General features: G+C 38.3%; 1 protein-coding gene across 1 annotated transcript in view; it reads right to left on the reverse strand.

Annotated features, from left to right (window-relative positions):
* RSPO2 (R-spondin 2) overlaps positions 1 to 26,116 on the reverse strand; it is an 88,619-nt gene that overhangs the window by 56,881 nt on the left and 5,622 nt on the right. The window contains exons 2-3 of the mRNA XM_003408433.3: positions 8,224 to 8,367; positions 5,974 to 6,162 (exon numbers count right to left, since the gene is read on the reverse strand). Coding sequence (XP_003408481.2) covers positions 5,974 to 6,162; positions 8,224 to 8,367 — 333 coding nt within the window. The remainder of the gene's footprint in view (positions 1 to 5,973; positions 6,163 to 8,223; positions 8,368 to 26,116) is intronic.

The following is a 26,116-nucleotide window of genomic DNA, read 5'->3' on the forward strand; positions in this document are numbered from 1 at the left end:
CAAGTTGGAAGATGTTAGGAAGTGTTGGCGATGGCAGGGTATTATGTTTTGAAAGGATTTGTAGAGTAAAAGTAAATATATATTTCTGAGTGGATGGAAAAATAGTTAAAAGCAGGCTACTTCAATGTAGGACAGTCACAGCTTTTTATCTTTGAGCTTTATTATAAGGTACAAAGAAAAGGCACAGGAAAACATTGGTTTCCTATGCAGCAAGATTTTGCTCTTACTCTTGCCTCTACCACTAACAACTTGCTAGTATCACCTTGAATCAGTCAGGATCTCAGGTCCTTCCTATTCCCTAAGGTATAAAAAAAAAAAAAAAAAAAGGTATAGAGGTAAAAAATAAATAAATAATAATTTTTTTTTTTTTTTATAGAGGTAGAATCAACGGTATTCACAAAAAGGAGCCATTTAGTCAATAAGTAAAGAATTTTCCCTAAAGGGCTTGCTTCCACACCTTCCATATCCTCCTCCTATTCCTGACTTTCCTTCTTCCTCTGTTACTCCAGGGAGAATAAAGGCCAATTGTTGTACCTTGGATGGCCACGTGCAAGCTTTTAAGACTCTGGGCACTATACAACAAACTAGGAGGTAGGAAAGAAACACTAAATATGTTATTAGGCCAAGTAACTAGGATGGTCCATGAAACCATGAACCTAAAACCTACCTCTAAACTAAGGAAGCAAATCCCATGGGGTGTTTGGTTGTACATAAGCAGATTCAACAGCTGCTCTTTTTTTTTTTTTGCCATTGTTGTAAATCACACAACTTTTGCCAATTCAACTTTTACAGCTTATTGACAGCAATTACAATACTCAGCTGTGCAACCCTACCCACAATCAATGCAATTTTTCCATCACCATTAACTTCTCTTTTCCCCCTCCCTCCTATCCCTGGTAACCACTACAGAATGTGTGGCTAATTGTCTCCACGAACAACTGCCTCCTTTGCCATGAGACCAGAAGAGCATTTTGATCAAAGATTCCACAGAAGAATCTTGATCAAAAGGGAGTAAATGTAGGACAGAATTTCAAATTCTCAAAGACTCCAGACTTTCTGGAGCTGTGGAGGCTAGATGAACCCCTGAAACTATTACCCTGATATAATCTTTAAACTTTAAACCAAAAATATTCCCTGAAATCATCTTAAAACCAAATAGTTTAGCTTAAGTAGTAAAAAAGATCTGAACATTATGCTCTTTTAAAAACCATCTATATGGGGTCAAATTGACAACAGCAACTCAAAAGATTAGATAGGAAGCTTAGAGAGCAGTGAGTTTACGCCAATGAGAGAGGAACAACTCAGAAAAGGAGGGTGAGAATGGTTGTACAACTCAAAGAATGTAATCAATGTCACTAAATTGTACATGTAGACACTGTTGAATTGGTGTATGTTTTGCTGTGTATATTTCTCAAGTGCAAAAACAAAATCTAGAAAAACAAAAAAGTCATGCTCCTTCTTTCTCAGATCTCTGATCAGTGTCACTTCTTCCCCCTCAACCCAGTCATTCACTAACTCCTTATCCTGCTTTATTTCTTCCCAACCCTCATTTCCACATGAAATTATACCATATACTCATCCATTTACCTTTTAAATGCCATTCCTTCCACTAGAAAAAGTTCTACAGGGCTTCTTGGGCAATCCAATGCCTAGAACACCAACGGGCACACTGAGTAAGGCTCAAAAAAATATCTGAATACATTTGTCATGGATTGAATTGTGTTCCCCCAAAATATCTGTCAACTTGGCTAGGTCATGATTCTCAGCATTGTATGACTCTTTACCATTTTGTTATCTGCTGTGATTTCCCTATGTGTTGTAAATCCTATCAGTATGATGTATAATGAGATGGATTAGTGGCAGTTACATTAACAAGATCTACAAGACTAGATAGCATCTTAAGCCAATCTCTTTTGAGATACAAAAGAGAGAAGCGAGCAGAGAGACATGGGGACCTCAACCACCGAGAAAGCAGCACTGGGAGCAGAGCGTGTCCTTTGGACCTCGGGTTCTTGTGCCCGAGAAGCTCCTTGACCAGGGAAAGATTGAAGACAAGGACTTTCCTCCAGAGCCCACAGAGAGAGAAAGCTTTTCCCTGGAGCTGGCACCCTGAATTTGGACTTTGAGTCTACTTTCCCGTGAGGAAATAAATTTCTCTTTGCTGAAGCCATCCACTTGTGGTATTTCTGTTATAGCAGCACTAAATAACTAAACCAACATTCACAAAATCAGTTGTCTTGGGACTTTGGAAAATAACGAGGAGTCCCATGTAGGTAAGACAGAATATTTGAGGATGACGTTATAGTGGTAGCCAATCCTGTGAAAGAGTGGAAGACTAAAGCCACCTCCAGAAGACAACATCCTCTTCTGTACGTAAGCATCCTCCCAATTCACATCTCAGCAACTACAATTTTGTACTCCCATTTGCCATTTAAATATCTGATAATAGCATGTTTATATTTTTCTATTAAGAAATGCACAGCAGGGTCCAGACTTGAAAGCCCTTCAAAAATAAATCCCTTAAAGTGGCAGGTTCTATAGCAATAGAATAAATTAATCCCAAAAGGATTAACTCTATTAGCATAGTCAGGGTAGAGAGTGGGGGCTGCAGACAGTTATATCTGCAGTGAGGACAGCCTTCATTTTTAAACAGTTCATTCTGGTTTTTTCCTTGTTTCCTATACTCAGTGTTCAATTTTTTTTTTTTTCTCTGACCCACGGGCCATCTTTCTTTTTTTTCTATGATCTTTTATTCTCTACTTTTTTCTCCTTTCTCATTCTCCACCCTCCTATCTTGGTAGCTAAACCAAAGGTCATGTGCAGACTTATGAAGAGTTTTGCTTAGTCTTTGAGGGTTGACTACACAAGTTGAATCCTTCCTGAAGTAGGAGGGTGAACGCCGCCAGATGTGGAAGGCTTGGCAAATGCATGGTGCAGCTACTGGAAAAGGGTTCAGTTCTTTGGTTATAAAACCATGCTCTTGAGCTTCCAAGTCTCTTCCTCACTTTACATACGACAACCACAGAACTTGTCCACATATTTTGGCAATTAATTCTAGAAGCATCAAATTTTAAAGGTGGTCTGGATATTAGAGACTGGCTACCCTAACTTCCTCGATTTACAAATGAGGAAATAGAGGCCAAGAGAGGTTAAGTGACTTGCCAAGGGTCACGGAATTAATGAGCTGACAGGGTGCAGAAACCCAGATCACGTGATCGCCAGGCCAAGATCCTGAAGAATGAGCATTGGAAGAGTCCCAAGAAACACTGCAGGTTAAGTCATTGGACATGAAAGATAACAAATCAAAAAGAAAAGATTGGGAATGAACACTGAGTAATCTCAAGTGTAACCAATACACTACTTAAGATATTCCCAGATATACTTAATTTTTTCAAATCAAATAAGCATACGACAATTAAGAAAAAAGGTTAGAGCATTATACTGTTTTTTAAATGTATCGTGCAGCCATTTATTTTCTCATATTTAATGGTTTTCAATGTAATGTCTTACACACTTAGTGACTATTCCATTACATTGACCTCTAACTTATGCCTTTAAGTAATCAAAAGCAGCTGATTTTAATGTGCCCGTGCTTCAGTGTGAAGAAGGTTAAGGCTACATTTGTGTGCAATCTGGTTAAGATTGGCCCCAACAGGAGAAAAATCTACACGTGTGTTGAAAAGATCTGAAAAATGCCTGTATTCCCAACCTGATTACGACTTAGATTTTTGCATGGTTTGTCAAAGCAGATCACTGAAATCAAATCAAGATGTAAAATGGGATAAAGTGGTTTCCTTCTGGATTCTTCCATCTTTTCATTAATCACCATGACCTATTGAAGAAAGACACTTTTCCCTCTCTCACCTGGGGCAAGGTGGGATACGGCCGCTGGAAGTTATGCCAGTTTCTATCACCTGGTGCTCAAAGTTCCAAAATTCATGTCCTATTTTTCATTTCCTACATTTGTAAATAAAAGGTATTTTCTGGCAGAGTAATTTACCATTTCCAGCAATAATCAATTAAATTTTAATTCTTTCGCTATAAAACAAAGAAACTTCAATTTGACTTTTCAAACCTACTTATTCTACAGGTTATATGAAAAACTGAATTTATTAAAGTAAAAATGTAGATATAGGGACTAGAGTGAGAGCTGGTCTTTCCAAACAAATAAAACTTGGTAAAACCTGAAGATGAATTAACTCAAAGTCCAGTACTGGTGCATTTCTTAAAAAAAAAAAAAAACAGAATTATTAGCAGACTATACATTTGTTTGGGTGTAATTTAAGTTACTGACAGTGCAGGTTATATTCCATTAAAGACAGTAAACTGTTGTTGGTAGCATAAAAAATATGGATGCAATAAACATTATAGTTTCACAATTTAGCTGTTATCTACAAAATTTTCAAGCAAGGCTGGGGCTAGGTCAACACAGAGTCTTGGGGGGAGGGGAAAGTGCTGGCTCTCGTTACACATAAGCACGTTTGTTATAGGAGCATTTTCAGGTTAATTTTTGCTATTAGCGTAAACCACAATTGGGGGGACCACGTTGCTGGAAGAGGAATGGGGGGGGAGTAGTTATATAAACAATATACAACAAAGAAAGTCTTTATTTCCCATACCTGAATACATCAGGTTTGTTTTGAGGCACAAGATTGCAGGTTAAATGCTCTCAGCTATCCAAGAAGTGGCTTATTAGTTTTGTAAGAAAATATTTTCTTATATTTTGACTGAAAAATACCCAGTTTAAGTGAACAAAACCATCCTTGTTAGTGAAAAGCACATCCAAAAAAACTTGGTTTCAAAAACCCAGCAAGGAAAAGCACAACTAATTCAAGAGGAAAAGCTGCTTTCCTAAGAGTAGCTTCTGAATCTGGATCTAATAGTTCTCAAAGGCCATTCGGAGTCTTCAAGTCTTAAAAGTTTTGTCCTTCTCCATGGGTCATAGATAATTCTCTATCAAGTCGCATGATACGGATATCAAAAACTATCTTAAAAATATATGTCTTTGCTTTCTGGGCTGTAGTCATAAAGCTGAAAAAACTGTGCACCAACAGAAAGAATGAAGGAAACAAAAGCTTTGATTATTTTATGGGGCAATTTTCTAAGTACAACTTTGTTTATGTGCTTTCCCGTTTTGTGCACTAGAAAATTCCAGCTTCATCCCTGGTATTATATAGTATCTGCTAGAGATACAACAAGGGTAACAAGCAATCGATGCTTTAAGAACCACGGTGACGATGCTGAGAACTGCAATTCAGGGTGCTGATTGTGCTTCATCTGGTACCTCAGTTATGTACGTCTTCTAATTCCTAAATGGGCCTAATTTTGTTATTACACAATAATTACTGCAAATCAGCACAATTACGACAAAGACATGAATAAACACACACATACCAGTAGCTGTTTTCTACAAATTATTATCAAAACAAAGAGAAATGGCTAATTGTGGTAACATTAGGACAAGGTTTATTCTTCCCAGTGTTTGGGTAAGTTTATTTTAAGTTGTCATCTTCAACTAGTAGTGATGCAGATGACTCTAAAGATTCCATAAATCTTTCTAATCTAAACCCTTCTCAACTGTAAGTTGACTGCCCTCTCAGAGTAACATCAGCAAAGGCCTGATTTCAGTCTGATTTCACATGAGCCCGCTTTTAGGGTACGTTAACCAAGCACACATGCACGCACGCAGGCACACTCACACGAACTTTTAGAAATCTCATTTTAAAAATCTCATTTGTAATCTATTCTTCTAAATTATCTTTAAGATATCATGAAAATAAATGAAACATTCACTTTACATGCTTCACAACTTAAGCACTTGTCTCTAAATAAGTACACTGTAGAATTTTACCCCTTCACCAATGGTTATTTACCAGGCTTCCTGCATGGATAATCTCTTTTGGGAGACAGGGTGGCTACAGAGGGGGAGAATCAGAAAACACACAGCACATGACAGTGATTACCCAAACTCACCTCCTGGACAATGCCTCACTGCCATCTTACATCTCCTGGACTCTGCAATGGTTGGGCATGGTATCGTGTCTTTTGCCGGCTTTTTAACAATTTGCCGTGTTCTGGTTTCCAGACCCCATTTAAATCCACACGTGCGATTATTTCTGCTACAAGTTCCCCATTCGCTCCAATGACCAACTTCACATCCTTCTAATAATAAAAAAAAAAAAAACAAATAGCACTTTGATATGCATTTGTTCCACGGTCATCAAATTCATTTAGCAATGTTCCTCTACTCCCTCTCTTCCTTCCGATACCAAAAATTAAATTGAGCCCACAAAGACCTAAGCTTGTCTTTTGGGAACTATAAATTATTTGAAACAAGAAACAAGTGCCATCTAAGTAATTAAACAGCTGTTACATTCAGTCTGTCTTAGTTCATTTATTTGAAGGAAAGCTACTGATCCATTCTAATGGCACTGAAATTTATAATCTTTAACAGGATTCAACAGCTAAAACCTAGAGTATAAGACGTTATTTCCTTATGACAAAAGACAAAATTTTACAGGTAAATAAATTATAATGCCCTCCCCACCAAATCACAAATGCGTTTGTTTTAATTTTGAAAGCTATTAGGGAAGAGGATGCGGAGGTTGTTTTGCATTTTTTGATTCTCTATATTTTTTCAACAGACAATTGGAAGCCACTGTATTTAGTATTTCTTGTTCTCCGTATTGGTACTGTACATTACTTCAGTTTGAAAAACACAAACACGATAAGATATTTGAAAATGCGTATTTTTCCTAGATATGTAAAAAGCTTTTAACATCTCTTCTGGCAAGTCCATGTGGTTGAAAACTAGGCTTAATCTCCCATCATCCTCTGGGAAGGGGGTAGAACGAAAATATATAGATATGCAAAGTTAAACCTTCTCATCAAATTTACCATTAAAAAAAGCTCCTTCTAGTAAAGCTATTTAAGATTTCTCTTCAGGGTAATACACTGAATTTTATTTTTAATTTATCTTACAAGTCTCCATTGAATATCTGTAGTGGGTATGGGTCTTGCCTCTCAAAAGCAAATTCAGCCTTCTCAGTATGCTCTTCCAGTAACTCGCTTATTTTTTACAGGATTTGCATGAGTGTGTTAATTCACCCACGAATAGGAACACAATATACATCTCTTCAAAAAAACCCTCACGTAAACATGTTCCCCTCTGAAACTTTCCAATATATAATTACAGGCTATTTCAGCAGTACTTCTACAGAAAATAGTTCTTAATTGTCTTTTAAGTCTTCATTTTAAGGGGATGCAAAGTCTCATTTTTAATACATAGCTCTGTCGTGCATCATATCAGCTGTATAATATGCCAGATAAAATTCAGGAGTGAGAGGACATGAAGATTCCATTACGCTGGTAAGTAGGTTCAGGCATTCATCAAAATGCAGCCACTGACAGGTGTTTACCTTTCAATCCATGGTATAGAAATACCAAGGCATTTTGAGAACACTCAAATATAAACTTTATAACGTGTGTATTCCCAATTACTATTTATGAATAAAAAACCTAAACCTGTTGCTGTCGAGTCGATTGTGACTCATAGCAACCCTATAGGACAGAGTAGATCTGCCCCACAGGGTTTCCAAGGAGCGGCTGGTGGATTCAAACGCCCAGCCTGTTGGTAGACAGCGGAACTCTTAACCACTGAAAGTATACGTTCTAGGTGTCTAAATTTAGTGAAAGACATAAAATTGTTTTAATGTGCAGTCAATCACATTAAATAAATTTGGCACGAAAAATTTGCCTTCGATTTTTTTTTTTGAAAGATAAAGTCAAGAAGATGCTCCATAATTAATAGGCATAACAAAAGCAATCAAATAATTAACAGACACGGTACTGCTTGAAAACTCCATTTTTGTTCTAAATTAAAATTTTTTTTCTCCAACAGTTAGTACCAATTTATTAAGATAATAAGAAATGGATGTATTACATAGTCTATAAAAATGTTATTATCAGCACATAAGTAGTTTAACATGGCAAATATCCAACTAGTAAATTTTGTAACAAGATATAATAAACAACACTACCCCCCATCATCATGATGCCTGAAGAATCCAGAAAGTCTACAAAAAAAACACTTAATGTCCAGTTTAAATTAACAATAAGAGAACACATTTGGTTTTTAGACTGAATATATCCAGCATACATTTTTCAAGAAATAAATGTTAAAATAAAAAGTTGCAGTTTGAGAATTAATTAAAAACCACTCACCCACACATTCCATGGTTTCATCTAATGGTGCAAAACCACCTGGACATTCATCAAAGCAACGGCCTCTATGCAAATAAAAGCCTACTTTGCACTTGGTACAAAAGTCTTTGCTAAAGCAAGAATCACAGTTTTCTATTCTGCATCCTAAAAAAAAAAAATTAAACAGAAAAAGGGAAAGTTTCTGTCAAAGAAATTCATTTGTTTTGCAAATAAAATGTTCACGAGCTCATGGTTTAGCCCCATTGAAATTTTAGTGGTCAGAAAAATGCATTTTATACCATTTGTTCTAATGCCACCTCTTTATCAATCATTCCTGTCTCTTCCCAACAGTTCGCCATATCAATAGACTGAAAGAGAAATGGCCACTCCATGGCCATAGGCAACATGAGACCCTCCAGAAATGCCCAAATGATTAAAGTAAAGGATTAAAACTAAAAAAAGGAAACATCTCCATTATTAACTGCATTGCTGCTGGGATTGAAACCTCATCTGCCCTTCAAAAGACGTACAATGAAAAATACTATGAGAACACTCTAATCAGTGTCTTCTGATTCAGGATAAAAAATGAGTTAAGAATTTTAATTCTGAAAATATTTTAAAATGCATGGTCTATTACCTAGGCTCCTGGTCAATGCTCACATCTTCTTGCAGAGAGTGACTTGACTTGGATAGCCAGTTTAGGTGACTTTGTTAAAAGCCTACAATGTACCAAAGGCTTTACGTGCCTTTTCATTTAATCTTCAAAATAATCTTACGAAGCGAGTAGCAGTACTCTGATTTTGCAAATGAGGAAACTAGGAGAATGTTACATAGCTAGTAGTTGGTTCTGAAAGCCTAAAGCTATCTGCCTCCTAAATCTGTTCCTTTTTTTTTTTTTCTATAACACACTTATTGAATTCTGCGAAGGGCAGTTTGTGAAACAAATGCTTACAGGTCTGTCTGAGTCCTAGCCATACCCTTACCTATTCTGTGACAGAGGCAGTTAAACACCTCTCTCAGCCTCTGTTTCTTCATGTATAAAGCAGGGATGTCATTGGTTGAGATAATATATGTAAACTCTGGTGATGCAATGGTTAAGTGCTCGGCTGCTAACCCAACGGTTGGTGTTCAAACCCACCCAGTAACTACACAGGAGAAAGACCTGGAGATCTGCTCCTGTAAAGATTACAGCCTAAAAAAACTCTGTGGGGCAGGTCTACTCTGTCCCATGGGGTCACAATGAGTCGAAAACAGCAATAACATAATAGATAGTCTACAGATAAGAGCAACAGTGAATTAAAAAAAATATTATTATTTATTTATTATTATTATTATTATTGTTTTTTTACAGTGGATTAGAAGCATGTATTTTCCCACTAAACTGCACACATTACAAGCAGGTGTAAAGAGCAGCAATAATTTATAGGCTTGTATTCTAGGATAGATTCCCTGTGAGAAGGCCAAAGGATTGTTTAACTGAAACGTTAAGTTTTCAAAAGAGTATATTACATTATTACTTGTAAGAGATTTAACTCACGGCAATAAACAGCATGCAGACCTCGATGACAGTTCCATGACATGGCATGTCTTCATTTAACAAGCCTCTGAGTGCCAGCACTATATTTAGCACTTCAATGATTCAGAAAAGCTTTAAAATATATAGCTTAAGCAAAGAGATGATGGAGTAGAAAACACAGCCCACATTTAAAATCACTGAATATTAACATTTTGAAAATTGAGAAAATGAAGTCAGAAAGTAAAATTAACGGCTAAAAAAAGATTGCATTGAACTAGGCTACTTTATAAATAATAAGTTTCTAAAAACAAAAATAAAATGGAAACTCTTTACTTTTCAATTTTGAGTCTAGGCAGATTTTCATACATTAAATGGCCACCATGTAGCAGCTAATTCAACTGCTAAAAAGTTACCAAATTTACAATCAAAATGTTAACTATGTGTGGGTCAAAGTCCACAGTCAAATTACACTATCTCTGCTTTTGGGGGAGACCCTGGCGGCGTAGTGGTTAAGTGCTACAGCTGCTAACCAAAGGGCCAGCAGTTCAAATCTGCCAGGTGCTCCTTGGAAACTCTGTGGGGCAGTTCTACTCTGCCCTATAGGGTCGCTATGAGTTGGAATTGACTCGATGGCACTAGGTTTGGTTTTGGTTTGGTCTTCTGATTTTGGGGGGGGCGGGGTAGGGATGGTGGGCACAAAAGAACAATTTATCACACCATAAAAGGTTCATTTGTATTTATAAAGGTTGTAACCTATATTTTAATAAAATGATGGTCTATAGTTGGTCAGCAGCCTCTTAATCATGGTCAAAATACATGACCATTATGTCCACAAATTGTTAGTTTTCTTGCTATATTTTTTTTACTAAAGCAAGCAACTCATTCTGTTAGCAGAATTACTTTCCAAGAAAAAATGATAAACATTCCAAAGGATAAAACAGAACTAAAGGATAAAGAGAACAAAGCATTTATATTTAAAAGAAAACAACTGTGCTACAAAAAAAAAAAATACACTTCATAAATCAGCTGTTATCTAGAAGGTCTGATTTCTCTTTAAAACATGGCCTTCACCAATAAGCTTTTTGGCCAGAAAGCTATAGCAGTAAGCATTTGGAATTAATTTCACAAGGTCCTGGACTAATCTTTATTGCTACTCGTAGCTCCCTTTCCTCATTTCACTCTATGCTCCTAACACCAGTTCATAGAATGTGGGATTTCTTTTTTTGTTTTTTGTTTTTTTTAGAATGTGGAATTTCTGAAATACCTATCATTTACCATAAAGTCCCCTAGGACTTTCTTCAGGCATAAATCATACTAGAAGAAAGCTTAATTATTTGTTCTCCAAACTTAAGTAGAATAAAAATATGATACATTCAAACTGTAGAATACTATACCCATTAAAAAAGGCAAGGTGAATTATAAGCAATGCCCGAGATAAGCTCTAAGACCTATTGTTAAGGAAAAAAGACAGGTTGCAGGATGTATTTGGCATGTTGCAGTGTGTGTGTGTGTGTGTGTGTGTGTGTGAAGTTTCTTAGAAAAATTAATTTTGGGAAGTATTAATGGAATTTTGAAACATATAAGAATTACATACTTTTACATCATATGAATTGTAATATATTTATGTATTAAAAGTAAACTAAAAAGTAACCTCAAAATGTAGTTTACAAAAACAAACAAACAAAAGCCACTATATTAACATCCTGAAATAAACCATTTTTATTTCAACAGGTAAGAATGAATAAAGGGCATATTATCCCTTTCCAGACTTTTTCAGATTTGGGTGCATGAAATTATACCCCTTAACTGATAATGCTGAACCTGCTGTAGGCTCCAAAATAGACACCGATTTCACCATCTCTCTTTCCACCGTCTTGTTTTCACATGTTCAATGTCACATTTCCCTCACTCAAATCATTATAATTTTTAAAAAAAACTAAATAAAGTACTATCTATACAATTAAGTGGAGTTCCTGGTGGTGCAAATGGTTAACACATTCATCTGCTAACCAAAAGGTTGAAAGTTCAAGTCCACCCAGAAACACCTCAGAAGAAAGGCCTGGTGATCTACTTCTGAAAACTCAGCCCCTGAAAACCCTGTGGATCAGACAGGAAACTTAGGAGTAGTGAGTTTATGATAATGGAAGAAGAACAACTCAAAACCGGAGGGTGGGAATGGTTGCACAACTCAAAGAATGTAATTAACATCACTGAATTACTGTAAAAATTGTTGAATTGGTGTATGTTCTGCTGTGTATATTCTCAGCAACAAATAATAAATTATTAAAAAAAAAAGAAAATCCTACCGGGCACAGTTCTACTCTGACACACATGGGGTCACCATGAATTGGACTCAACTTCAACGGCAACTGGTTGATTTTATTTTTATATAATAAAGCATTGGGGAAAAAAAACCTTTGACTGGTGCCAAGCATTAACTTCTGAAGCTCTGGCAACCTCCTGGTCTCACTCTTTGTCACAACATAGAACCAACAAAGGCAGTCACCAAACTCATCAGCTGGAACCTACCAAACTCACCTATGGCCCCAAGCCTTTTGCAAAGAAGCAACTGTATATGCCACCTATCCTAGAAGTCTACTTGCATCCTTCAGCACCTTCAAACCTTTTCTCACCAGCTCCAGGTCCATCCACAACCCTCTGTCCCATTCAGCCACCTCTCCAGGAGTTAAATCTTCTGATCTGGAAACAGCACTAATTGTGGGGCTTCATAGTCCTATACTTTCTCCCCTAGCCTGTAGCCACTCTCCCAAGAAATTCTTAAGCTTGTTATTCTTAAGTAATTGAGATTCACACTTGCTCTATTAACTCATTTTTTATATAAAAGTGAAGCATGCTCATAATAAATATAAAAACCAAAAACAGCACAGAAGGTTTGAAGGCAAATATAGAAATCCTCTTCCTCACCTGAATGGCGCATCAGGCCTACTCCCCAGAAACAGCTGTCAGGTTAACAGTTTCTTATATACACTTCAGGAAAATCTCTATGTAAACTTTATAAATAAATGGATTTTAAAATACCAATAAGAGCATACAATAGATTGTTAAACCTCAAAATTTTATGCTGCATGAAAAAACAGGTATATCAAAGTTTATTAAACATAGGTCTTTTCTATTGCAATCTGTGCTTTAAGTCCTTGTGCAGAAATATAAGACCCTGGTTTAGCCAACTTACATGCTTCCAAATTACAGAGCCTCCTCAAAAATGTAATCCACCAAATGAGGACTGCCAATATTGGTTTGAGAAAATTATTGTTCAAGGGAAACCATGTCCAAAATGCAGTCTGACGAGGCTGGCATTTGGCAAGAGGGATTCACCCCAGGCCAAGAATCTGAAAGCTAGACTGGGTACCTTTCTCCTGTTCTCCCACAGCACCCGATACAGGCCCTATTATAACTTTTTCAAAACACGCCGTGATTCAGTTCAACAGTTCATTCCAAACATTCCCCAAGGACCTAGTATGTGCCAGGTACTGTGCCAGATCTTGAGAACATAAAATTATAATACCCATTCCCTTCCCTGGAGGTGCTAAAGCCAAGGGTGGGGACAACGCGGCACTTACAGAGCACTGTAATGTAACATAAACCAAAACCATCAAGTTGATTTCAACTCATAGCAACCCTATAGGACCCTACAGGACAGCACAGAACTGCCCCATAGAGCTTCCGAGGTACCCTGGTGGAGTCCAACTGCCAGCCTTTTGATTAGCAGCTGTAGCTCTAACCATTGAGCAACCAGAGCTCCGCAACATAAAAGCAACATAGTAGGGATATATTAGGGGCATGTGCTAGGTGCTATGGTGGCAAAGAAACTCTTTTCTGTTCCGTTCTCCAATTCTGTTCTGCCATGAAGTTTTCCTTATTTTTTCAATCTGCAAATTCCCTGCTTCTTAACACAGTGCTAGACATATAGTGGGTTTTTAAGGCTTGGGAAGTGAGCTAACATAAATACCATTTAAAACTCAATTCCTTTAATATGTAAACACTTTTTATCACGAAATTGCTTGCACAGGCACTGCAAATATCCCTAATACCACAATTTTTTAAAAGCCATTCTTGCTTTGAAGGACTGCAAATCTTATTAGAGAAACCAAGAATTAAACACCTAAAAACAATAACAATATAAGATGTGAATAAGGTGTGGCAGGTAACATGTGCAATGGCACTTGGAACCTCAGCTGTGAGTTCCAGCAAGGGGAACTACATTCATAAATAAACAACAGAGAAAAAAAAACATGGTTGGTGTGGGATGGGGAGATGAAGAGTGGCTCGAATCAAGTGGAGATTAGGTGATAGGGATGGTTACCCAGGTTTAAAGGCTGTGGGTAAGGAATTCTGCTTATTTTATTTACTTTCATACAAAAAAGGTACCAGTTGCCATCCAGTCAGGTCCTACTCATGGACCCCAGTGTATTAGTGTAGAACTTTGCCCCATGCAGCTTTCAATGGGTGATTTTTTCAGAAGTAGATCTCCAGGCCTCTTTCCCAGGCATCTCTGGGTAGGCTCGAATCACCAACCTTTCAGTTAGCAGCTCAGTAAGTTAACCATTTGCACCACCCAGGGACTCCAAAGGGAGGACAGCATTACGAATTGTTTGTACTTTGCTTGCATCTAAGTATGTATACCAAAAAACCAAACCCACTGCCACTGAGACAATTCCAAATCATAGAGAGACTATAGGACAGAGTAGAACTGCCCCATAGGGTTTCCAAGGAATGGCTGTGGATTTGAACTGCTGACCTTTTGGTTAGCAGCTGAGCTCTTAACCACTGCACCACCAGGGCTCTTAAGTATGTATAGAAGAGCTAAAATTAATAAGAATGAAGTTAGGTTTAAGATTAGCGGCTTGGTCTGATGACTAACGAAGAAAGTCCCAAGAGATTCTTGAATATGTGAGCAACATGACCAAAATGGCATCTCATTTAGACAGGAAAAGCACCCAGGGCCAGGTATCAGGGCAGATACACTAATGGAAAGCAAGGGTCCTGCCCTCCAAGGTCTCAGTCTACTGAGGAGAAAGGTACACAGGCAGGCAGTTAAGTAATAATGTGGCTAAACTGAAGTATATACAAAGAGATCTGGGGAATAAAAAGAATTCTGAGGAAGGTGAACTCTCCTGAAAGTAGAGAGAGAGTAGAGGGAAGGGAAACCACCGGGAAGCTCACCTCTCTACGATGTAACAATAATGAGAAAGGAGTTAGGATCAATCAAGAAAACTGACAAACAGGGTGGAGGCAAAACTGACAGATGCCATAGATTTGTCACGTTGAGCTAGTTTTGTCTTCTCAGCTAACGCTAGATGACAAGAACCACCTCTTAATTGAATATCTCAGCATGGCCAATCATATAAACAAAAAATTAAAACTTTTGAAAGCATGGAAAAATCAATCTTTGTTAAATCTAACTGTGAAATTTTAATTCTATATATTACAATCAATTACTGGAGAAAGGGAAGAAATCAGTGAGGCAGAGAGGCCCTCAGACACACATTGAGGAATCTGTTTACATTATTTTTTGATGCTCATCAGGGCTGTGTGCTCACAGTGTCTTGACACTCCATAAGAATCTGCTTGTTGTTCTTCAACTGCTCTCTATTGTCAAACTACCAGCATCTCGATTTAGAATGTGGCGGTCACCAACACCCACTAACCAGTTGCTTTTGATTTGACTCTGACTCATGGAGGACCCATGTGTCTTAGAGTAGAACTGTGCTCCATAAAGCTTTCAATGGCTGACTTTTTTTTTCTCTGTAAGTACATTGCCAGGCCCTTCGAATCTGAAGCACCTTTGGGTAGACTTGAACCGCCAATCTTTCCATTATTGACTGAGTGCAGTAACCATTTGCACCACTGGGGACTTTCTGACACCCACTAGGGGGCACTTAGTCTTCAGAGAGCAACTGCAAGAATCAAAATGCATCAAGCCAACCTTTGGAAACCCCTAGAGGTTTCTCTGCTTATTGTATGCCAAAATTTGAATGGAGATTAAAGGGGCAGGTTTTTCCAAAAGACATTCAAAATTATAGTCCTAGCAATTTTTCACGTGGAAAGGACCAGACTGGGCAACTTAATATGAGGTTTCTTAAAATTGTTTAAATATTTTTAGGTTTTGCTAACAATTTCAAATACTGCTGTTTAACATTCCTTCTAAAAACTTGCAATGGTTTATAAATATCCCTAAATAAAGTTTTATTTTACCCACACCAGGCATTTCTAATATGGACTGTTGCAGTAGTCTCATTAGAGTACTAATGGTGAAAACTGTCCTAAAAGCTAAAGTTACATTTTTTGTAACATGGTCTAGTTACACTCAGCTCATTAGAGGCTTCATTATATTTCAACAAAAAGAAAACAAAGAACAGATCCCGAAGTTTCAGGACTCAGTGTTCTATACTTACAACTGAACTGTTTGAGTGACGATTTTTTTAAAAAGCCACTGTTATGAAATTAACAGAAGATGCAGTGGAACAGGTCTAAATCAAAATTGCCTTCACTAGTTAGGAGAGTTCGCACAGAATGAAATCCAACGACAGAATGAAACTCAACCATATCAAGTGCCAAATAGCACATACCGAGCAAGAGCCAAAAAGTGGAAATAAGAATCATGTTGAGAATATAGCGGCCATTCATACAGTGGTTAGCAGATCCAAGCTTAGAATCTTGGCTTGCTCACTAGTGGTGTGACCGTGGCCAAGTCAGTTAAGCTCTCTTTCCCTCAGTGCCCTCATCTACAAAAGGGAGGTAATATCGATGCCTATCTCACAGGTTTGTTGAGAGAATTCTGCAGTTTAATGAATGTGTCTGCTGTGTAGGTAGTGGTCAAAAAACGTAAGCTCTTAAGATTATGCAAGCTTATCAACTACTCAAGAGAGAACCAAGAGATGGCAGCCCATGATGGCAGATGGAAGCAAGCTCAAACAGTACACTCTATGTAGAGAAACATTATATGAATGGCATTATCTGAAGACCACGGTCTGTGGTAAACAGTAGTTTTATGCTAGGTCACATAGCTTAAGAAACTGAGTACAATTCTTTCTTGAGCACCTATATGAAAGACTATCTGCCTTTAACACTAAGAATCAGGAGTTAGGAAAATGGAGATCTGAAGGTAATTTTGACCAGGTGGGGCGGGGGGGTCACATGGGGCGGGGGTCACATCCTCTCTGAGCTCTAGTCCCCCCTCTCCATCAGACTGAAGAGTGAGATACTCTTACCTATATCAGACGGTTGTTCAGATTATCAAAGCAGAGATGAGAACGAAAAGATAGGTAAAAGGTACCACAAACATCCTATCACCCCGTGTCCATGTAAGTTTATCCTTCAAAAGCTATTGCTTGAAACACACAGTGTTGCTTTCTAAGCATAACAAAGGTGCTCTATTTATGAAAAGCACAAAACACAGCCTATGACAGCCAGTGGGGCAGTGACTGTGAGGATAGTAAAATCCCGGCCTCAGCAGTGACTTTAATCCTCAAACTGCAATTAGTTAGGATGAATGGATTCCAACCAGAAATTTACATAGTACTTTTTCAAATTGTTATAGGGTTCTATCTTATATATCATACCCATTCCATTGCCGTCAAGTCGATTCCGACTCATAGTGACCCTATAGGACAGAGTAGAGCTGCCCCATAGAGCTTCCAAGGAGCACCTGGTGGATTCGAACTGTCGACCTTTTGGTTAGCAGCCGTAGCACTTAATCACTATGCCACCAGGGTTTCATAAGTGCCCTTTATTTCTACTTCTGAGGAAATATACGCAGGCAAAAATAAGTTTTTTTCTCCTGACTCATTTTAACCTAAAATGTTGCAATAGTTCATTTAAAAATATCCAAAATTCAAACTTGTGAAAAATGTTGCTGGTAGCTTCACTGTAGTATTGGAAGGTTACATATCATATCTTGCCTTTTCATACAAAATAATCTGAAGAAACACTAAGGTTTGTATAAAATTCCGTGGTCAAATAACCAGAAACTATAAAAAATGTCAACTTCATTTCTCATATATTCAAGTGAGGCATACTTGAAATCACGCTCAAGTAAGCCAAAGCAAAACCTGAACACATTCTCGGGGAATACAAAGCTAGGTGTTTAAAGAGATTTTCTTCATCCATTCAAGGGCGGTGAGATGAGGGTGACTACTTAAAAATTAAATAGGAAAGAAATGTGATAGCAATGAAAAACTTTAAAAAAAATTATAAACCAATTTAACATCTCAAATCAGATTTTAAATTTCTGCCAGTAGCATTTCGCTCGTCTTGGTTACTTACTCCTTGTCCTCTTCCTTTTTTGGTAACCTGTCACCCTTTCATATTAAGGTGGAACCAGAGCAGTTTAATAAACTTCAGGCCTGAATCTTAGTGGGATTTTTCAAAATGTTGGAAAATGCAGGTCTGTCTACTCAACTAAATGGAAAAGCACATGTAGGCTAATACATGTCTTGTTTTCCGCTTAACACTCATCCAAGAATAATGAGAACAATCTCTCAATCCCCTCACACTCTAAATAGGCCAGAAGAGGCATTGGCAAACTTTTCCTGTAAAGGGCCAGATAGTAAATATTTTGGGCTTTCCGAGCTATATGGTCTCTGTCCAGACTAAACTCTGTCATTGCTGTAGCTATAGATAATACGCAAATGACTACCCATGGCTCTTTTCCCATAAAATTTTTATGAAAACTGAAATTTTAATTTAGTATCATTCATCTGTGTCATGAAATACTGTTCTTTTGATTTATTTCGCCAACCACTTAAAATTCTAAATGCTATTCTTAGCTCTACAGTCCCATGAAAAGGTGACAAGAAGCTAGATTTTGCCTGTAGGCTATAGTTTGCGGGCCCCTGGGCTAGAGAATTACTGAAATCCCTGGTGGACCTTGAGAGGAAAAAGGAAGAGAGAAAAGTATTTCATTTTTAAAACACCAAATGGTAGCATTTAAGTTCAGGGAAGCATAGTGATGTCTTACATATGCCATCTGGCTTTGTGTATAAGACAAACAATCAAATGAATACGGGATGCTGGAATTTACTATCTCTGCCCAGGAACACTTTTACCATAGTATTTTTATACTATATTGATCAATCAAGAAAGAAGACTCCTGGTTAGCTGTCAATAGGTCATATTTTAATAATCTTTTAATTTCTTGATTGGTATGCCATTGACTCAAGAATGAAGGGACTGGGTGGAAAGAAAGGCTAAAGAGAGAATAACTTTACAAAACAATGCATTTTGGCTAAAACCAGCATAACTTTTATGCCTGGTCCTATGGTCTGATATAAGGGGGCATTGATAGTTTAGTGGTAGAATTCTCACCTTCCATGTGGAAGACCAGGGTTTGACTCCTGACCAATCCACCTCATATGTAGATACCACCCATCAGTGGAGGTCTGCATGTTGCTATGACATTGAACAGGTTTAGTGGAGCTCCCATACTAAGACAGACTAGGAAGAATGACCTGGAGATCTACTTCTGAAAAACCAGCTAATGACAACTCCATGGATCACAACGATCTGATTTTGTTGTACATGGTATTGCCATCAGTTAGGGGCCAACCTGACACAGCTAAACAACAACAACATGGTCTGATGTACTCATCTAGCTTTATGTGGAAAGGTAGCTTTGTCATGCCTATCAAGCTGGTCTGATGATAAAAGAAGATACAGTCTCAGCTGTGCCATTTAATGGCAGCAGACCTGGGGCTCGTCAATAAACTTCTCAGAACTTCTGTTACCTGATCTGTAAATGTAGGAATAAGGGAAGGAAACGGAAGGTATGGCTAATTGCCTCTATGAACAACTGCCTCCTTTGCCCTGAGACCAAAAGAAGTGAATGGTGCCTAGCTACCATTACTGAGCATTTTGATCAACCATTTTATAGAAGAGTCCGGACCAAAAGGGGGAAATGCTGAACAAAATTTCAATTTCTCATGGACTCCAGACCTTCTGGGGCCATGGAGGCTGGAAGAACTCCCAAAACTACTGTCCTGAGATAATCTTTAAACCTTAAACCAAAAATATCCCCTGAAGTCTTCTTAAAACCAAACAAAAACTAGCTTAACTACAATAATGTCTGCCTTGAGCATTATACTCTTTTAAGAACTATCTATATGGGATCAAATTGACAACAGCAACTCAAAAGGTTAGACAGGTACCTTAGTGGGCACTGAGTTTGTTCAGGGGGTAGGAACAAGTCAGAAAAGGAGGGTGAGAATGGTTGTACAACTTCAAAAATGTAATCAGTGTCACTGACTTGTATATGCAGCTGAACTGGTGTGTGTTTTGCTATGTATATTCTCAACAATAAAAGTAAATATATATATATACACATACATATGCATACATATAGTCACAAGATACCAATTTTTAAAAAAGAAACTGCCAACCATGCCTATGACTATTTTTCTGAGATGTTTTTATAGACAGATTTATGAGAGATATTAGAACTAGAAGGCTATTATTTCAGAGTGTATTCTATAATTTGTCTAAGGTCACAAAGCTAGTTACCGTCAGAGCTCACATCAGAGCCCAGCTTTCCTTCCAATCTTGTGTTCTGTTAAAGATGTGATTTACTGCAAAGTGATTTCCCTCTTTAGAAGGTAAAATTTTATGTCTTGAAATCTTTACTGGGATTTGAAAAACTTAAATTGATCACTCTTTTAAGAAAAAATAAACATTCAGATTTTTTTAATACTCAGGTTTGTAACTGTGTATAATAGTTTTCTCTACATCACATGGTTTATTTTTTAAGTAACAGTATTATGAAAAGAACATCCCATTAGAGTCAATATTCTCAGACATTAAGCCTACTTTGCTGTGGACTAACTGTGTGACTTCAAGGAAATATTTCCCTTATGAGCCTCAGTAGCCACATTTGTTAGGGAGTGTGGGTCTGGGGCAGGGAGGAGAGAAGGAAGAGTCAGTAAGGTCTCTTTCAGATCTATGTGCATAAATTTTAGTTTAAGGCAACTTCTTCATCCTTGACAGGGGCCATGCAGGGTTGTAAACACACCAGTTAATCAGTGGAAATACTTATCAATTAAATAACACATCCTCTCCTTTAAGGACTATTTGAAACATGCTGTTATTAGTTGCTTTCTTAGGCACAATGCAATAAATTACTGCTTCTCTTTATCTGAACTCAATCTACAGAATGAAGAGATTGGGCATATTTTAAACTATTTCTTATTACAGCATTTTTAAATAATAGAAATGAATTGTCTGATTGTCCTCATCACTGTGCATGCTAGCTCCCTAAAAAAAATAATAAAGGCACTGAAAGGGGCTTTCACATGATAAATAGTGGCCTACTGCGGGAGGGTGCTCCTTTGTACCACCACCTCCCTAGATAAGACATATCTGGCATCTAATCATCAAGAAATTAATTTCTTTATCCTTATATAATTTGAAATGATAAAAGTAGTTAATAAATAGGAATGCTCATTAAACATAAAAACACATTCAAATTACGCTTTATCTACTTCACAAATTTATAGAGTGATCCCTCTTTAGAACAAAATCGAAAATCATTCAGGGAGGCATGCAGTCCAGTGACAAGGAACATGAGTTGTCATCAGTCAGACACACGTTCAAGTATCAACTCTGCTACGTACTATTTGATGATTTTGATAGTCACGTATCTACTGGATAAAGCTGTTGAAAAGATCTAGCCAAAAAAAATAAAACTAAATATGTGTCCATTATTAATGGTACACAGCACAATGTCTGTCACAACAGAGCAGCTAATATTACTGAGCCCTCCCTCCTGCTCTTAGAGACTCCAAGCCATCTGGGACATTTCACTTATTTGATTGAGCATTTATTACATGCCAAGCCTTTGACTGACTGGCCTCAGTCAATTAAACTGTGGCCCTGATGAGACCAAGCTTTTGTATACAATTCCTAAAACTGAAATCAATCGACAAAAGTTTTGTTCTATCCTATAGTCACTGGTGCATCCAAATATCTTGCAGAAATGAGTTTTCTTCAGAAGAAAGCATAAGAATCAAGATACTCAGCATGTAAGGGTTTCTTGTTCTGATAAAAAAAGGGAACAGTAAAGCCATCTTTATAGTCCTCCTAAAGAACTATAACCTTACCAAGTTATAACCTTACCAAGTTATAGCCAGGGTATTAACTGGCTGCTAGTGCTAACCAAAAGTTCGGCAGTTTGAATCCACCACTCACTCCTTAGAAACCCCATGGGGCAGTTCTACTCTGTCCATAGAGTTTCTGTGAGTTGGAATCTACTCTACTACAATGGGTTTTTGATTTAGCTGCCCTTAGGAACCCTGGTGGTGAAATGGTTGGTTAAGACCTCAGCTGCTAACCAAAAGGTCAGCAGTTCGAACACTCACCATTGTCTACATGGGAGAAAAGACCTAGCGATCTGCTCCTGTAAAGATTACAGTCTGAGAAACACTATGGGGCAGCTCTATTCTGTCCCATAGGGTTGCTATGAGTTGGAATCAACTCGACAGCATACAACAGCAACACTTATATAATGATGTAAGACCACTTCAGGGCAATGAGCTTTCTCCAGCTGGCAGTAAACTATTAATCAATTGAGAGCCTTCTGCAGAATACCCTCTTAGGAAAAGGTCCCTCTTTGGAGATGAAAACAGCACGAGAGAACATCCTTTCACAGCATGCTAGTTAAAAGTGAAGACCTATCCCCATACCAAAAATACAGTTTCTAAAACTTATCCAATAATGTGCTTTCGTTATTTTGTTTTCCCCAAGAGATGCAGCATGGTATGGTTAAAGAAATATGGGCACTGCCGTCAGAGAGCATCCTGGATTCCATTCATGGTTCTGCTTCATACTGGGTGTCCTTGGGTAGGTTTCTGAACCTCTCTGAGCTTGTCTTTTCAACTGTAAAATGTAAATGCTATCCTATCTCATAGGGTTGCTGAGAGATCTCAAAAAATGTTTTATTAACTACTCCTCTACTCTCTCCCTTGGCAAAAAATCATCTTTAAGAACTGCGGCCATGTCCAGGGCTGAAATTAAGGGAAGGAATGCTTAGTACAACATAGAGAATGGACAGATGTGATCACAGTGGTGGAGAAAGATACTGCAATAGCCATTCCCAAGGGGAGTTGAGAGGAGGGGGCAGGTCTAGAATGCTGAAAGGCAGTAACTTCCGGAGGCATTCATAGAATCACAGAACATTAGTGAAAATGTCTCAAAGTCCTCCCTGCAGAGGCATAACGAAGGTATGGTGGGTAGGGAGGCACTTGAGGAGGGGTGCTAATGAGCAGTTTCAACTGGCCATCTCAGTTTCCACTGCCAGCTATGAGAGGTCATTCAGCAATTTAAAACTAACTGCCATAGGTGCTATTTTCCATAGATAGACCCCTGCTCCCCTGGCCTTTACAGACAAGGACACAGGCTCAGAGACTGTGTGGTTCACCCACTGTCAAAAAGAACATTAGTACACCGACCGATCTGGAGCCAGCTGTGGATGGAGTGATCAGGATTCTGCCTGCCTAAGTAGTCTACCATGATCCCTATCTGCTGCCCACAAACACTCCCCTGAACTTTCTTGTAAAGTATGGTATAAAATAAAGGTTTAAATTACTATTTGTGTAAAAGCTATGTTTTCATCAAAATCTTTTGTCAGAACCTTTGTCGACAAAATAGAATAACTTAGATCCTAAGATATCAAGACACAATTATAAAATACTGTATGTTTCACAATTTATAAAATAGTGGGAACCTTACAGAAGAAAGAAGGGAGAGTTATGAGAAAGTGGGGGAGGCAAAGAAGGGGGTCAGAGGAGGGGACATTTGGGGGCATCAGAAGTCTTTTTGGAAGCCAGTGTATTCTATCATCATCAGCTCAAGAGAAGCCATAACTTAATATATGATAACAAGGGAGGTGGGAAGGGAGACATATTTCCTCAGAATACCTTCCTATGCTTGTTGTTAGCTGCCATCAAGTTACCCCAAACTCATGACTGTCCCATGCACAAGGCGATCAGACCATCGTGATCCATAGGGTTTTCACCAGCTGATTTTTCAGAAGTAGGGTGCTAGGACTTTCTTCCCAGCCTGCCTTAGTCTGGAAGCTCCACAGCATCAAAGCAACATGCAAATCTCCACGGACAGATGGATAGTGGTTGCATTTGAGGTGCGTTGCCTAGGAATCAAATCACATCTCCTGGACGGAAGGCGGGAATTCTACCACTGAACTACCTTGCCGATGCCCCCTCTTCTTAGCAGTACTAAAACTTGTCTTTTACTAAGTAAGTCTTCTATTTCATAATTAGTGACAAGGAACTTCAAATGCAGGTAGAAACACCATAGAGTGATTATACTGTAGAGTGATTCTCAACGTGTAGTCTACAAGGCAGCAATGTCAGTATCACCTGGAAGCTAATTAAAAGTGCATATTAGAAGTTCTCAGGCATCACCTCAGATCTATTAAATCAGAAACTCTAGGGATGGGACACAGTAACCTGTACTTTAACCAGGGCTTCCAGTTGGTTTATTCCAGTTCTCAAAACCTCTGCTGAGAATTTGCATTTCTAATAAGTTCCCAAGAAGTTATACATAAGAATCACCTGGAGAACTTGTTAAACTGTGCCTTCTGATTCAGTATATCTGGGGTGAAAATGCTTCTGATTCAGTATATCTGGGTGAAAATGCAAATCCTCAGCAGGGAACTCCTTAAAAATGCAAATTCTCAGGAAGGGTTCAAACCAGACCAAACCAGTTCAAAGCCCTGGCTTAATCAGGTGATTTTGAATACACTTCAGTTCACAAACTGTCTCACTCCAGCATAAAGTTTCCATCAGTATGTCATAATAATTCCTGCTTTTGAGAATAATAGAGATGAGAAGGCAGATAAGAATGCATGGTCCAGAGCAGAAGAGGGAAGGTCATGACCAAGGAGGACCACAGGGAGAAAAATGGAGAGGCAGTGAGAGGCACATAAGAGTCAAACCTCACAACTGCATGCAGGGTGGTTCCGTTTGCCATTAATTTGGATGGGGAAATAATTTCCCCAACATATACACCTCTGTTTGAAGAACTCTTGAAGGGTACTAGGTTATTGCAGATATACTACGGTTTCATTTCCACCAGAATGTGGTGTGACTGTATAGTAGTACTCTGGTAAGCATTTAAACATAATAAATATTCCTGGTAATATTTCCATCTATAATCAATATTATCAGGAGATGTAAGATGTACCAGGATAGCAGGAAGACCCTAACCTGATTTTATCCAAAGCAGACCCAGATATGCAACTCCCTACCATATATCTCTACATGAGTGTGTCACCTCAAATTCAACGTTTCTACACTAGAACTCCTTTCACTGCCAATCAAAACCAACAAAAACCATAAAACCAAACCCATTGCCATCAAGTCAATTCTGGCTCATAGTGACCCTACAGGACAGAGTAGAACTGCACCATAGCACTTTCTATGTTGTAATCTTTAGAGCAGCAGATCACCGGGTCTTTTTTTTCTCAGAACGGCTGGTAGGTTCGAACCACAGACCTTTTGGTTATCAGCCAAGCACTTTACCACTGTGTTACTGGGGCACCTTCAACCAAAACCAAAATCAATAATAATAAGCCCGGATTTACCTCATGTTTGTATTCCCTCCCATTGAATGCCACCAATATTTATGCCATCCTTAAACAGAAATCTGAGAGTCATCATGGACTCTTCCTTCTCTGTTACTCCTATGCCCAACCACCAACTCCTGCTAATTCTATCTCCTTAATCTCCTAAACCTGGTCTTCCCCTTCATCTCAAATCCTTGTTTCTTGTCTGGAATTGTACAACAGCCTCCTAATTGGTTCTCATGCATCCCGTCTGGTCCACTCTCCAAACTATCTCCCTTGCTGCCACCAGAAGATATTCCAAAGCAAGAAGAAAACTGTGTGTCTTCCCAGTTGACAAATCCTCCATCCTCATCTTCCAGGATTCTATTCCTCAAACTTATGTCCCAAACTTCAGCTGACTCTCTGCTATGCATGCCCTTTTCCCTTTTGCTCTAATTCCTTCCTACTCCTCTTTGGGGACTGTTTCAGGTAACACACTCTTTGGCAGTCTTAAAATCCACCCACCCCCCAGAGCAGGTTAGATGAGATCCCCTATGGGTTCCCTAAACACCCAGTATATAATTGCTACCAAAGTCCTTATTACATTGTATTTCTCCATTTCTCTAACAGCACACATTCCTGCCTAGTATATAAAAGGTAAGCCTTGAATGTTTGCTAAATTTACAAGCTTTATAAAGTAACCTAAACTGTCCTCCAAAACACAGTCTGTCCCTCTCTTCCCTCCCCAGATAAATACCTGCTAGTAGTTTTTTTAGTAGTATTGGAGGGGGAGCCCCGGTGACACAGTAGTAAAACACAGCTGCGAA

The sequence above is a fragment of the Loxodonta africana genome, chromosome 14 (genome assembly GCF_030014295.1).
Source record: "Loxodonta africana isolate mLoxAfr1 chromosome 14, mLoxAfr1.hap2, whole genome shotgun sequence".
In the NCBI taxonomy this organism is placed as follows: Eukaryota; Metazoa; Chordata; class Mammalia; order Proboscidea; family Elephantidae; genus Loxodonta; species Loxodonta africana.